Source organism: Alternaria metachromatica (assembly GCF_023757995.1).
Source record: "Alternaria metachromatica strain BMP 0045 chromosome Unknown scaffold_5, whole genome shotgun sequence".
Taxonomy (NCBI): Eukaryota; Fungi; Ascomycota; class Dothideomycetes; order Pleosporales; family Pleosporaceae; genus Alternaria; species Alternaria metachromatica.
Genome location: NW_026055496.1, coordinates 1,159,078 through 1,173,060, shown reverse-complemented (window position 1 = coordinate 1,173,060; position 13,983 = coordinate 1,159,078). Strand labels below are relative to the sequence as shown.

Genomic DNA, 13,983 nt, shown 5'->3' with positions numbered 1-13,983 from the left:
ACATTGCCTGATACTAAACCCATCGCTGTCTCGGCGCGCCAGGCCTTGATCAAAGAAGAGCAGCGCCTGCACTTCCATCCTTCTTCACGTACCAAATAACCAAGTGATGCATTCACGTCATGTACTAGCTCTACAAAATCCTGAGCCTATGTATGCACTGCATGCTCAACCCAATCCTGAGGCATCAATCAACGCCTATCAGCCCGCAGGTACGTATCGCAGCTAACCTCTTCCACAGCAACGCACCACCCAATCGCCTAGCCGACACTAGGCAAATATCTCGCCGAAACGTGGCATCGAAGATCTTACTGGAGAAATACGGTGGTGGCTTGCGATCCAAACTTCCGCGCCGCCGATCTTAGTGCTGGCGTCGTGGCGTGCGGCTGAGAGCATTGATGTCGGCGATAGATTCTCAGGTCATGTGCCAGGGGCAACGCAGCTGCGGCGTCATGGTCCGCCCCTCAAGGATTGGGCAGTAAGCTCGAGTGGGGTTTCTTGGGCGACAGGAACGCGTCAAGGACGATCCTAGCGGGTGCCAGGAACAATCGGATGCCCCTGAACATCGAGCGGGTCTAGATGGCGATCAACGGAGGCAAATAAACGGCATCACATGTGTAGAGTTCCAACGGTATGGTATCTTGATGTTTGCAAATTTTGATTCCTAGCTACAGATTCTACGCCTCGCATCCCCAAACTATCGCAAACTTGATGTGTTATAAGAGCTATGCAAGTAGCCCAATTTCTGCGCATTGAAAGGAAAAAGTGACTCGATTGAAAAAATTGAAGCTGGTGGTTTGAAGAAGGGAGAGCCTTCTTTATCTTGTTGAAGCGTGCCTGAGTTCTGTTACACATGAGTGGTATCCAGACCTCGTGCTTTCAAGCCCCAACGACTCCAGCGCCAGACGGAAGGAAAGTGTATGACCCGAAGGGAGGTGTGTGACGATAGGAGAAATAAGCTGGCTGCAGTCGTCGCCGTGGGCGATATACATCGTGTCTTTGGTGTCCTTCGAGATGGACTTGAGCCGCTCAGAGGGAAGATGAGTGAAGTGGTCGAATCGTTTCAACCATGCCTGGGAATACTCAAGCGGGACGTCGACGTCCGCCCTTGAGAGACTTGACGCGGTTGAGGAACCCGCCGCTGGGCTTGGCCTCGCCTGTGGGAGATCCTACGCTGTCGGTGGTGATGGATCGTTGCAGCGCAGCGCCCCGAGGTGGTGAAGCTCCGCCCTCGTTGGTCTTGATGGCTGCGCCCTTGGCGTCGTAGGCCTTGTCGTAGTCGTCGCTGAAAAATGGGTTCTGCTCTGCGGCCTTGGTCTGCGAGATGGCTCCGGCGCTGTAAGGGCCGCTTGGGCTGGTGGCAGCTCCGTAACGTGCCTCGGGCGAAGTAATGCGTGGGCCGTCACCGTAACGACGGGGCTGAGAGATACCGCGGAATCGCTGGGCGATGGACTTCTTGCGACCGAGACCGTTATCCGCTAGTTGCTTCTGCCTCTGAGCATCGGACTCCTCTTGGATCGCTTTGCGGGAAGCCGGGGCACCCTCGAGGAAGGTGGATGTTCCAAGGCCATGGGTCTGCTCGCCGTGTACAATGTCTTCTCGGCCTTTTGCGCTGAACTCTGCGGCCACTGGGGCTGGCTTCTTCCACTCGGTCTCGGCACCGGCAAAGTCGGTGAAGCCCTCGGCACCCCTGCCATGGATCCTGTCCAGATCGATCTTTGTGTTCAGAGGTCCAGAACCACCCAGAGTGTTGTTGGCTGAACCGACGGGGAAAGCATGCATGGGTGCGCGCTGGTCCTTCTTACGGTTGCGGTGGGGTTGCACAGCGTCGTACGGTCCATCGTGGTGGATCATGCTAGGTCCGTAGATGCCAGTCACATCGAGTTTGTCAATGAGATCAAGACCCTGCGGCCTGCGGACCTTCTTGCCGCCAGATTTGCTGTCCTTGCCGTCTCTAGCACGCTCTTCGCGTTCCTTGCGGCGCTCCCTGCGCCTGCGCTCTTCACGCGGGTCGAGCGAGCCTCGGTCGATGATGGAGGATTCGGAGTTGCGTCGGGGACGGCGGTTCTCGCGGCGTTCAGGGCTGTTGAGCTGGGGAGGGCGCGACGAGCTGGGAGGTCCACGTGGTCGAGAGCCTCCGCGAGAAGCTTCCCGCATGCGCTGTCTCTCCTCTTCGGAGCGCGAGGGACGGTGGCCTGCACGGGGATCGGTGCCGCTGCGAGCAGGGGCAGGTCGTGGCGGGGGAGCTCGCTTCTTATCGGTGTCGTCGATCGTGAGGTTGGCCTGGGCAAGGGCAGGATAGTCAGCAAACTGCATCACAAAGCGCCTGAAGCGGTCCATGTTGATGGCTCAATGGCGGTGGTGTAGCTAGAGACTGCACCGCATTTTGCTACAGCGTGCAGCGTGCGCGGCTTGCACGACGTGACGGCGCTGGCAGCCGTCACGGCACGGGCGATTGGCCTGCAAGGGGGAGGAACGTACAAAGAGCTCTTCGGCGGCAAAGCCAAAGTTTGATTTCTTGGGAGAGTCCTTCATGGTGGCCGACATGTCAACGAGGTCTCTGGATGCCTCCTTGTTAAACTCGGCCTCGAAGGTAGATATAAAGGGATTGCGCGACATTGGTCTGCTGCCCGAGCTCGAGCGGTTGGCACTGGCGGGCGAGGGGAAACCGGGAGAGGCAGCGCGGCGGAAGGGGTTGTTGGAGGAGAGGTTGAGCTGCAGGCCTGGCGAGGGTCGCCTTTCTGTAGATAAGCAATATGATCAGCGGCGCGTCCTATTTCGTCACAGCCCAAGTCTCGGTGAAACAGGCAAATTCAGGAGCAGCCTTACCTGGCATTGACGGCTCTGCAAACATGATGCCGTCTGCTGCTCACAACCCTGCTGGGCGGCCCAATCAAACACTGGCGCCGCGGGAGACGACAGGCGTGCTTTGTGCAACTGCTGGCTGGTGACGCACGGCGGGCAATCCTGTTCCTGCGCGCCTCGCCTACGGCAGAAGCAGCAATAGGGGCGCGGTTTTTGCTAAGACTGGCGGTACCGATGCTGCTGTGTTTCGCGCTGAGGATAGACGGGCCCCGTTGGCGGGCAGGCGACAGGCGGGCGGGGCGCGTGTTTGATGGGCTGGTGTTTGAGGCCCGTTAGTAGTCTATGCAACGCCTATGGAATACAGGACAGCAATGCGCGGGGGCTGGGCGTGGGTGGAGTGGTGACGGTGAGGGAGGAAAGCAAAAGCAGGTGATGGCAATGGCAATGGCAATGGCAGTGATTAATGCACAGGAGGCAGGAGGCGGGAGCAGAGGGAGCAGTAGGCCGTCGAGAGCAAGCGCGGCCTAGCTAGGCTTTTAGAGGGCGCTGGGCTGGGCCTCGTGTTTACCGCAACCGCAAAACCGTGGGTGCGTGGTTCCGTGGCGCCGTCTGTCTGTGATTCGAGCGCCCGATCACGAGCTTCCCAGAACGCTCCTGGGCAGCCACTTTGGCCCGGAAAAGACTGTCTAGACGGCAACTCAGGGTGCCAATCCGCTACGCTGTGGGGTCAAGGCCCGAGCTGCACGTGCACGGCAGCGCAGGGGCATTGGACCTCGATGTGCATCGCTTTTGCATTTGGCTGCGCTGGACGCCCTCTGTTTGTGTCGGCCGCCTGCAGAGTGCGCGCGCAGAGCATGATACACGTCTGGTAGAGGCCGCCTCAACGCATCCCAAAACACCGCCTCTCCGCAGCCAGCGCCAACAACTATCTCCATCACTGCGTACATCCCACCGCCATCGTCGACGACAAGCTCATCAACCCTGCCGTCCTTGCACCTGTTTGTGCAAGTGCGTGATCCTTAGCCCGCCTCATACACCCAACTGGATTAGCTGCCGACTCGACGCAACCTGGCAATTGCGGGGAAGACCCTGAACTGCTTTTCTTCAGCCTCAGCGTGACCTGCAAGCGCCGCTCCCATCGCGACTCTGCACCGTCAGCTGTCAAACGTCCGAGACTCCAGCCATGGCTCACGAGACGGCGCAACATGTCCCGGGCGTGGGAGGCTACTCGCGCTTTGAGCTCGAGCTCGAGGTCCGCAATTCCCCTATACTGCGTCGTCATTAGCCCCTGTTTGACCTTCATTAACACGCGCCTAGTTTGTCCAGTGCCTTGCCAATCCCGTCTATCTCAACTACCTGGCCCAGCAAAAGACGCTCGACAAGCCCGAGTTTGTCGCATACCTCGGCTACCTGCAGTACTTCAAAGACCCAAAGTACACCAGATTCTTGCAGTATGTTCGCCGCCCCTCACACCGCCTGCTTACTGACCCCGTCGGCGCAGTCACCCCGGCCCCACGCTGCGTGCACTGGAATTGCTGCAGCAGGAGCGCTTCCGCCAGGACATTCTAGCCCCAGGCCTCATGGACAGGCTCGTCATCGAGGGCCAGCGGAACGCCGTGCCCCCAGCGAAGAGAGAGTGAGCCGTGCCGAGCCAAAACATTGTCGATCATCGCGAGTTCGCTTGGTCACTGCCAAGATCTCCGACGATGCCGACATTCCCAGCCCCGGAGGCAGCTGAGAACAACGAGCCAAGTTTGGTTCGATAGGCCAGAGCTCGTTCTCGTTCCTGTTGCATCCCTCGTACGGATAGTCTACGCCACACGGCGTATGCGACTTCCCGCGCCGCCATTGGCATTCAGCCGAAGATGCTGCATCGTAAACTAAATCGTTCTCTCATCCACCTGCGATCCCGTTCTTAGCGAACGTAGCGTGCGATGCATTTAGAAATCTAGAAACTTACCACGAACGAAGCTATTGACTGTGTTAGACGCTATCGTCCGATGCTACACTGTACCGTTATCGTATCCGTATCATGGGTTTACTGTGACGTCGTGATCTATTCTTGTTTCCTCTGGCAACCGACCAAACTCGCAGCAGACCCTGACACTGACCATAGACGCGACCTAGCAACGCGTTTGCAAGCAGCACCCTAGCTGACGCGCTTGGGACGTTCCATCCGAGTTTCCCATAGTTGCGACCAACGTTGGAAGTGCCCAGGTGATGTTTCATGTGCCACGTGACGTCGTCGGCTCGAGTTGCCCCGCCGCGCGCGATTGCATCACGGCGCCGAGCTACCAACAGGGTGCTTGGGTTGCCGACACAGTACTCACACCCCTCTTTGTAATATTCCACCATGCGCTCCGTATCTGAAGCTGAGTGCGTCATGCCTGTCCTTGCCCATGGTCCCAATTCTGACATCGCATAGAAAGCACTGGCGGCAGCTCGACGACTTCCACTCTCTGACTGACCTTAAGATCCACGTATCTGCGCACAAGGAACCCCAGATCACCGCAGGACTCCGCTCCGTCTGCTGGAAGGTGCGGTCCGACCTACCCCTCTTCCCCTCCATCGCTCACAGTAAGGTCAGATATTCCTTGTCTTCAAGACGCTCGACCGCTCGTCATGGCCTACCCATCTCAGCCATGCGCGCAAGACATACGAGTCCCTGCGATCGCACTACCTCCGTGCCATACATAATCCCGACGAATTCGAGTCTTCCGTAGACCCATTGAGCGAACTATCAGAGGTGTGTGCACCCACGACCGGCCGCCGCCACCGAGACATGTCGCTTATTGACAAGTACTAAGCGTTAAAAGTCACCATGGGTAGCCCTCCGCGCCGACGAAGAACTTCGCGCCGAGATATTCCAGGATATCGAACGATGTATGCCCGACAATGTATACTTCCGCCAGCCCGCGACGCAGACCATGATGTTGGACATACTGTTCGTGTGGTGCAAGATGCACCCTGACATAGGATATCGCCAAGGCATGCACGAGATACTTGCGCCACTGCTGTGGGTCGTGGAAAGAGATGCCATAGACGTGGCCGGCCAGCAGACTGGCGCAATGGACCACACTCTGGCCGAGATGCTCGACTCTGGGTACATTGAGCACGACACGCATATGCTCTTCTCCATCATCATGCAGACAGCCAAGTCTTTCTACGCGCCGGCCGAGACTGGATCTATAACCAAAGACACACCAATGCTTGCGCGAAGTTCCAGGATCTTTGAGGGCAATCTCCCAAAGGTGGACCCAGAACTCTATACCCATCTTGTCAAGCTTGAGATTGTGCCCCAGATTTTCCTCCTGTAAGTCACTGTGCGTACTCGAGCCACGCCTCTCTAATATGCCTAGGCGCTGGATACGCCTTCTCTTCGGACGAGAATTCTCACTCGACGCCGTCTTCGACGTGTGGGACGCCCTGTTCGCCATAGACTCCACGCTAGAGCTTGTCGATATGATCTCATTAGCCATGCTGCTGCGCATACGGTGGGAGTTGATGGCAGCTGATACGAATGAAGCCTTTGCACTCCTTTTGCGATACCCTGAACCCGCTGCACCGCCGTACACATTCATCAAAGACGCGCTATATCTCCGTGATCACCTTACTCCACTCGGCGGGGCAGAGATTATCACACGATATGGGAAGCAAGCGCCCATTATCGAGCCTGTATCAAAACCACCTGTCCGCGAACCGTCGCCATCTCCGTCATTCGTCTCGAGCCGAACGCGACAGAGCATCGGATCGCCAAGAAGCTTTGTGACACAACAGGGCGCTGGTTTCGAGGCCTTGATACAGGGTGCGGCGAAGAATGTACTGGATCGCGGATCGCAGTGGGGTGTGGGGAAGGCTCTGCGAGATGCAGTGGGCGAAGTAAGGAAGAACGTTGAGGCTTATCAGTCAGGAGCAACCTCTGGCCAGTCGACACCGCGTTCTGGAGGGAGGGAGTTCCGGAAGCCTGGCCAACTAGGCACCTCTGGTGCCAATGGACGACCAAGTCTCGAAAGGGTACACTCGGTGAACACATTCAAGAAGATGGAAGAGCTGGATCGCAGGAATAAGAGTCTCGCTAAAATGTTAGAGGTCGCCGTCGGTGACCTCTGGGAGTACCACAGAGAGCGTGACGAAGCACAAAAGGGGAGAGAAGGCGATGAGAAAGGAAAAAAAGCTATGGAGGCACTCAGCCTTGCCATCGCGAAAGTGCAATTCGTGCAAGTTTATCTTGAAGACTCTTCCATACCGCTTCCTATCGACGAAGCAACAGAACAGGCCTCCACTGCACAGGCTGCGATCAGCTTATCTTCTCCGCCTCCTCAATCCCCGGTGTCGCCGAAACAAACAACAGTCGTACCACCCATCTCTTTGAGCACGACGTCTCCGTCGAATACCCCGTCCACAACAGCTTCTAAGAACCCTTCTCCTGTCGTTTCCCGTCCGACCTCACCACCCGCGCGTACATTATCACCTCCATCCAAGCTTGCTTCGACCCTCTCCCCACCGTCGCGGCCACATCTTACATCCTCCAATTTCTCTTGGATGCTTGGTGAAGATTCAGCATCTTCCAACTTTGCTTCTGGCGCCGCCCACTCCACCTTCTCATCTGACGAGAAGAGACGTATGAAGGGCAAAGGCTTTTTATTCGGAGACGATACGGATGATGAGGGTAGCATCAAAGACGGGAAGAAAGGGAACTCTAACAGCAAAGGTGGAACGAAGAACAGCAAGAACACCAAAGGGAAGCATGCTGCTGAGAGCGAAGTAGAAGAGGAAGTGATCGATCTTGCCAACATGGGGAAAAGAGGGGTGATCTGAACATCAACAAAGGTCTCAGTCTGTCTATTACACCCGTGTAGGCAGACCTGAAGGCCGTGTAAGAGCTTCAGTCACCACTGATCTTGCTGGCTGCTTACGTTGGATCCTCACAGTACGGCTATCCCATCATTGCAGATCTCCGGTGAACCGAAGACTGAACTCAGCATCCGCGTCGGGACAAGAGCTCTTTTACAAAAGCAACAACAGCGCAACGACATTCCTCTGCTTCATGACCCTCCTACGTCACATCATACATCCCTGGGTGTCTACAGCGTGCTCGCATCCGGTGGCTCACGCGCCCGCTCACGCCCCACCCGGCAAGCTCACACTAGCTCCCCACGTAACTTGCTCAAACGAGGTTACGTGCTGCGCCAATACCTCATCCAACCGCTCGAGTCGCCACCACAGTCACTACCTACAGCGCTTTCTACCCATGATTCGCCAAGTAACGTGCCGGCCCCGCCTAAATAGCGAACTTGGAAAAGAGCCCGACCCGTAGCGCATGATCTATTGGTAAGTGCGGCTATCGGTGTCGCATCTTACCCTTCCGGAAATGGTATGTCACCGAACCTTGGAAGTCAGGGACATAAAAGGCGTGCCCCGCTTCTGCCCCTCCACCTGCTTCCTCTCCCACCAGCAAACGATCAAAGTAACAGAACGACACCACTCTTTCAACTACACAACCAACACTTTCAACCTCTCCAAACAATCATCAACATGAAGGGCGGCTGCGGAAACTCTGGATGCACTTGCGCCGACTGCGGCTGCGCTCCCGGAGCTTGCAACTGCAACTGTACGTCACCTTGCCCTCGCCCCTCAGCCAGTCCGCGTGGCGCGCCTGCTGCATCTCCCACGTTGGATCGCTTTACTAACAGATGATAGAAACTCACCCTCTCTACCACCAGCACCATCGACATGTGGCACGGCAATCTTCGATTCGACACCTGTCCTTAACACGTAACGATTTCATATCCACATACGACAAGCGACTGAAACGCCATCGACCCACACCATCATTTGAACAGCACAATACATGGACTGGAATATAGGATGCAGGAATGAGTAATAAACAAATACAAATGGCTTAGGCACATCAAATGAGACCACCTGTGCGTGCATGTCTATTGTGATCAAGTGCTTGACATGCAAACCATCATGCGAGTGTCTTCATTTCTACTGATCAGACGTACTGACTTTGGTAAAGCAAAGCTCTAACAGCCCCACGCATGCACGACCCAAAACTTCATGTATTGCTGCCCTTTTCATCCTTTCCGTCTTTCCCATCCTATGCTGTTCGACCCTCGCCGTTTTTCCCACGTATGAAACATGCATGTCGCCAATGTGAGAAAGTTTGAGCGCATTCTTGTGCATAACGTCGCCCCACTATTCGCTGTCAACGTGCGCAGTAGAGAGAAGTATCGTTGCATCTTCTTGTTTGCGCGCTCGTCTCGTGATGATCCGATTGCAATGACATTGATGGTACTTTGGGTGGTTGGGTATGTGATGACTGTGATTAGAAGTATCGTTGTGTAAAGGATGCTGAAGCTTCGTGGAGGAGCTGAGTACAGGAGAGTGGCAGCAGTGTATTCCTGTTCTACTTCTCTTGTAATCGGCATGCAGAGGAAGGAAGCATGCATGCTCGGTCAGGCTGTTTACTGTTGAGTCGTTGGTATATCTTGTAACATGCCATTTTCCGTAGCCGTAAGTCTAGCAAAACGCTTGTTGCAGCCCTACGGGACGGTCATAGATCTCAGTTGTGTGCTCATCGCATGTGCGTCACAGTCTTCTGCATTCGTCGATACGTGAGTACTTCAAACACGCCTTTTCATACATTCAAAGGGAAGCGCGATAATGGCATGTATATATATTTCCTACTATTCAAACAACGTAACACGAAGAAATTGGGGTATCGATACAAAAACAAGAGGCAATTCAACACCGGCTAAGCAAAAGATCATGACAAACTCCATCTGAACGTACACATGCGTCTGAGCTGTGCAACGAGTACATAATCTGTGCCTAACAGAAACTAAGCTCGTCTTGACTATCATCATCGCTGTCTGCTACTATGCTTTTGCGTGAGTTCATCCACTGCGTGCGTGGCTGAATGGACCGGCGAGCGCTTGTTCGTTTGCGGGGTGGAAGACGAGGTCGAGCGGGTGTCCTGCCGAGCTCGTCGCGTTCAGATTCCTCGTCGTCGTCGTGGACGGCAAGAACGGTCGGAAGGGAACGGCGTGTGCGAGTGCGCTCCGACGAGCGAGAGCGTGTTTGGAAGATCTTTGTGCGCGCACTCTCCACCGACACTGATGAATCCTCTGAGTCACCCTGCGAGGAACTGGACGCTTCTGTGTCGCTTTCGCTGACCTCAAGTGCTGGCTCAGCATAGACTGGTCTTCTCAGATTGCGCAATCCGCTTTCGAGTGATGTTCTGGAACGTTGGGTGCGCAGTCGAGCAGCAGATGCATGGGACTCCTGTTTCGGACGTCGAGACCGCCTGGGACCGACGTGCTTCTCTTCAGGAAGCTCAGAGTAGTACCTGATTGGTGGGGTATCCGGGGGTGTTATATGCATTCGCTTCATGGATATGACGACCTTTGGCGATGGTGCGCGAGTTCGTTTTCCGAGTGAAGATGTGGAAACCCGCGGTCTCTTCTTGATGGGCGACGATTGTGGTATTTGGTTGTCGTCGTAGTCGAGAGCCGTGACTTCCCACACTGGTGTGTCTGGTATGCCACTCGGCAGTCCATCCTCGATATCAGATGCTTCTGTCTTCTCATCTTCAGACTGTGCTGGAGTTGGCAAGAGCTCCAATGCTCGAATCGGCTCTTTGGTCTGGCGCTTGATGTTCTGCTTTGCGAATGGTGTACAAGTAACCCATTCGCCAATGCCCTCCTCCCATCTAAAGCCGCCACCGACCGAAGGTGACTCGTTCTTCTGTGGTGACTGCATGATGACTAGGCGTCCTTGCGTATGCATCATCTTCTCGATATTGCGTACGTAGGCCATGTGCTTAGCATCGCCAGTGCCATGGGCAAAGTCTCTGGCTGATTCCAGTGCGAGCCGCTTCAGAGTCCATAGCTTGTGCGGTAGTCTGCAACCGGAGCTCGAGGTTAGTGCTGTGACGAGTCGTTGTAGTTGATCGAAACCATCGTCCTTCCAGATGCGCCCCGTACCGCGTGCGGTTGAAGATATCAAGGCTGGAATAGTTGCAAATATCGATGCAAGGTTGATGATATTTGATGAATATTGGTTGATCACCCAGTTGACAATTCCAATAGAGGTGGAGGAATCGAGTGAAGCTTTGCCCGGATTCTCATTGCCTCCAAGATGCACCAGATACGATGCGAAGATGATCCAGAGAGCGCGCTGAGCCATGAGCTGAACATCATCCAACTCCGGCGCAAGAAGCTTCAGCTCATCCCTGATGTCTTCACGGGCAGATAAAGCGAAGACAACCGAATCTAACACCGATGCGACTCTCCGTACGATGTCTTTCCCTGCGGAATCGTCACGACTATTGTTGACCAAAGCAATGCTGCATAAGACAGTGAGTAGGCTCGAGAAGGTAGTGTCTAGCGCGCGTCGAAGCTCCTCTCGAGACGAGGGCACGAACCGTCTCGACGAAGATCCAATGACTTCATCTTCTAGAAGTCGTGCATCCGGTAATCCCATACTTGCAAGGGTGACCGTTTCGAAAAACCGAGAAGCACTTGCAAGCGTCCGACGGTCGTTCTCGGTGATCGTTCGAACAAGTCGGTCCCAGACCGGGCGCATGGAGTCTGTCGCGAGCCATTCGAGAGGCAGAAGTTCGAACGCCACCATGTGTTCTAGCAGATCGTAGAGCAAGCGATAGCGTCCTGTGTGGTGGACAAAGCTCTTCACGGAATACAGGTAGGGCGACTTTTGAGGGTCAAACAGGTCCGCTCGCGTGTTGATGGGTATAGACACAGACTCTAGGAGTGGTGCATATGCTAACAGCAACCTCTCAGCTTCATCCCAGGCGGAGGAGTTCAGACAATGTGTAACGAGAACCAGCACGTTGTCTAGGCCAAGCACCTCATCTGTTACAGCATCGCACACCAGTGTCGTGGCATGCGCCCGGACAACGCATTTGAAAGGCCGCCAACCCTGGCCATGCTCTTGCTCGAACTGTGTTTCGAGGTGTTCGTAGATCTCATTCGCAATGTCCCTCTCCTCCTCCCCGTCTTCTTCTAGCTTGTCCAGCTTGGCGAAATGCTCTTCGAGTTCGATGTAGGCCGGCAGCCTTCTCAAGCAAGCACCCATAAGCGACCTTGTGCCCTTCCACCTGGCTTCACCGCCCGTTGTAGTCGATTGTAGGATGTTCGCGTAGGCTTCGGAGAGTCCCTGTGTGAGCTTGCGGATCTCGCCAGGCACATGTGTCGCGGGCGGATTCATCGGAGCCAGAAGGGGGCCCTTGATCTTGGAGTATTTGCGCAGCGGCGAGATTGGTATCTGTGGGCTGCTGTGCAACTGTCCGCCCATCCTCGAGATCAGAGGCGTAAACGCGATCTCGCCTGGCCGAGAGACATTGTCCCTGCCCGTGCCAGAGCCATTTCTCTGCAATGCCGGCGCTCTTCCTCGACCCCGGCCACCATACGTTGTCTTCTTGCCCGTCCCTGCCTTCGCGCCTGGCCGCCAGTCTGGGTCTCTAGCCTTCTCGAAGCCTCGGGGCTTGTTCGCTGGGCGGGTGAAGTTGGTCGTCTTCTGTGGGGAGCCTTTGACCGCAAAGGCAGAGGAGGCATTGCGCGATTCGGCGCTGACAGTACGTGGTCGCTCAAGCTCTTTGCGCAGCTTCGCGAGTTTGGACGAGAGCGGGCGCAGCAGGCGGTTGCATCGTGAAGTCGTCCATGGCAGCGTGTCGTCGGTCGACATCACAGTAAATATGTCGTCTAATGCATATAGAAGCAATACGCGCAAGTTAATAATCGTGATGCGTTATGCCAATGCTATGTTGTCTTGTCGATGTTTGTTTGTTTGACCAACATCGGCGGTCGGCGTTAAGGGTCCAGACGCGCTGCTGTCTCCGCGTCCAAACACTGCTTTCACTCGCGCAGCACCAATTCCGCACACATGTTCAACAGTCATGCAACTGGTGGTCTACCACAATGCAATCGCGCGCGCTGTGCACTCCAGATGAAATTCCATTGGAAAACGGATGTTCGGACTCGATGTACTCCTATGCTCACTCTATCCCATTGATACGCGCACCTAGTAAGCCAACCTTGCACAGTGGCGACCGTGGATCACACATACTTATCATAGTACAATTCGCTGCACAGCTGGCTGGAGGAAGTATGATGTCACAATGAGCGGACGTAGCCAATCGTGCAGAGCTCCGGTGAGCAAAACCATGATTGAAGATGTGCTTTGTCTCCAAGCCTCGGGGCTGCGTAGAAGACATGTCTCGCGCATGTAGATTGCCTTTCGTCGGGACGTGAGGCATCCGAGCTTCATTCTCCTGACTGTATGCTAATCACAGGTCGGAAGATACTACTTATATCTTCGTGTCATCCTGTTGGGTCCCCGAGACCTTACATAGAGGCCCAGGAATGCAGTACGCGCCGGAAGCAGATTGCAGTCAGACTCGCGTTTTGAGACAGCTGGCCCCCGACGCGATAAGCCTGCCCCTACAACGTGCCAAATGCTTCTGTCTCTGTGAACACCACACCAGACGCTCGCTGGAGCCACACCTGCCCACACCCGCATAAGCGTTATCCGAGTATTCTAGCGGCAATGTTTGCTTCTGACGTCGAAAGATGCGGCGCGGTTCCTGTCAGTCAGATTCGCGTGCTCGTCGATCCAGGAACCGATCCGCATCGGAAGGATTTCGTGCATACTAGGGCACGCCATCCTACTGGCCGGTAAGCGAAATAGTGAGCAGCGAGCAAAACGAATGCGGAGATTAAGAACTGCGCATTGAGTCTTAGGGTGGTCAAAACGCTGCTCAACATTGCATTAGCAGTGGTAAGAAATAACTCATCAAGCTGGTTGCTAGGCTGTGCTCATTCATCAACGACTGGCAGATCGCGATGAGGGGTGCGGAAGTCCAAACACACAGCGCCTGCTCCGAATCGCGTGACTAGGTATCGATAGCTGCGAACGTTTGCGCTAGGTCCACCTCAGCGCTTGCGTAGTCGTGTCGCATGTCAGACGCTGCGGAGTGATTGTAACGTTGGGAAGTGATTGCCTTTCAGTGAAGGAAGATGAAAGGTGCCTGTCCTTGAAACGTCGTCCTGGGGATCGTTGACGACGTTTCGACATCGCGGGGCCTAGATGGACCTCGTCATCTGTTTGAAACAACGGCAATCTGACAGTTTCTCAGCGGTCGCCGTGACAAGCACG

The 13,983-nt window shown here is 55.2% G+C and overlaps 4 protein-coding genes across 4 annotated transcripts; 2 read left to right on the top strand and 2 right to left on the bottom strand.

Moving 5' to 3' along the window:
• Positions 1-1,080: 1,080 nt before the first annotated feature.
• On the bottom strand, positions 1,081-2,851 carry J4E83_003337 (uncharacterized protein; the record flags this gene model as incomplete). Its single annotated transcript, XM_049330274.1, has 3 exons — positions 1,081-2,307; positions 2,479-2,738; positions 2,827-2,851. The coding sequence occupies 3 exons, from the start codon at positions 2,849-2,851 to the stop codon at positions 1,081-1,083; spliced, it is 1,512 nt and encodes a 503-aa protein (XP_049190770.1).
• Positions 2,852-3,985: 1,134 nt separating this feature from the next.
• Positions 3,986-4,442, top strand: SOH1 (suppressor of hpr1; the record flags this gene model as incomplete). Its single annotated transcript, XM_049330273.1, has 3 exons — positions 3,986-4,054; positions 4,120-4,253; positions 4,304-4,442. The coding sequence occupies 3 exons, from the start codon at positions 3,986-3,988 to the stop codon at positions 4,440-4,442; spliced, it is 342 nt and encodes a 113-aa protein (XP_049190769.1).
• A 713-nt stretch (positions 4,443-5,155) lies between these two features.
• Positions 5,156-7,620, top strand: J4E83_003335 (uncharacterized protein; the record flags this gene model as incomplete). Its single annotated transcript, XM_049330272.1, has 5 exons — positions 5,156-5,178; positions 5,228-5,339; positions 5,390-5,548; positions 5,619-6,115; positions 6,162-7,620. 5 exons carry the CDS (start codon positions 5,156-5,158, stop codon positions 7,618-7,620), a joined length of 2,250 nt encoding a protein of 749 aa, XP_049190768.1.
• Positions 7,621-9,639: 2,019 nt separating this feature from the next.
• Positions 9,640-12,513, bottom strand: J4E83_003334 (uncharacterized protein; the record flags this gene model as incomplete). The annotated part of the gene is made up of 1 exon (XM_049330271.1): positions 9,640-12,513. One exon carries the CDS (start codon positions 12,511-12,513, stop codon positions 9,640-9,642), a length of 2,874 nt encoding a protein of 957 aa, XP_049190767.1.
• Positions 12,514-13,983: the final 1,470 nt, after the last annotated feature.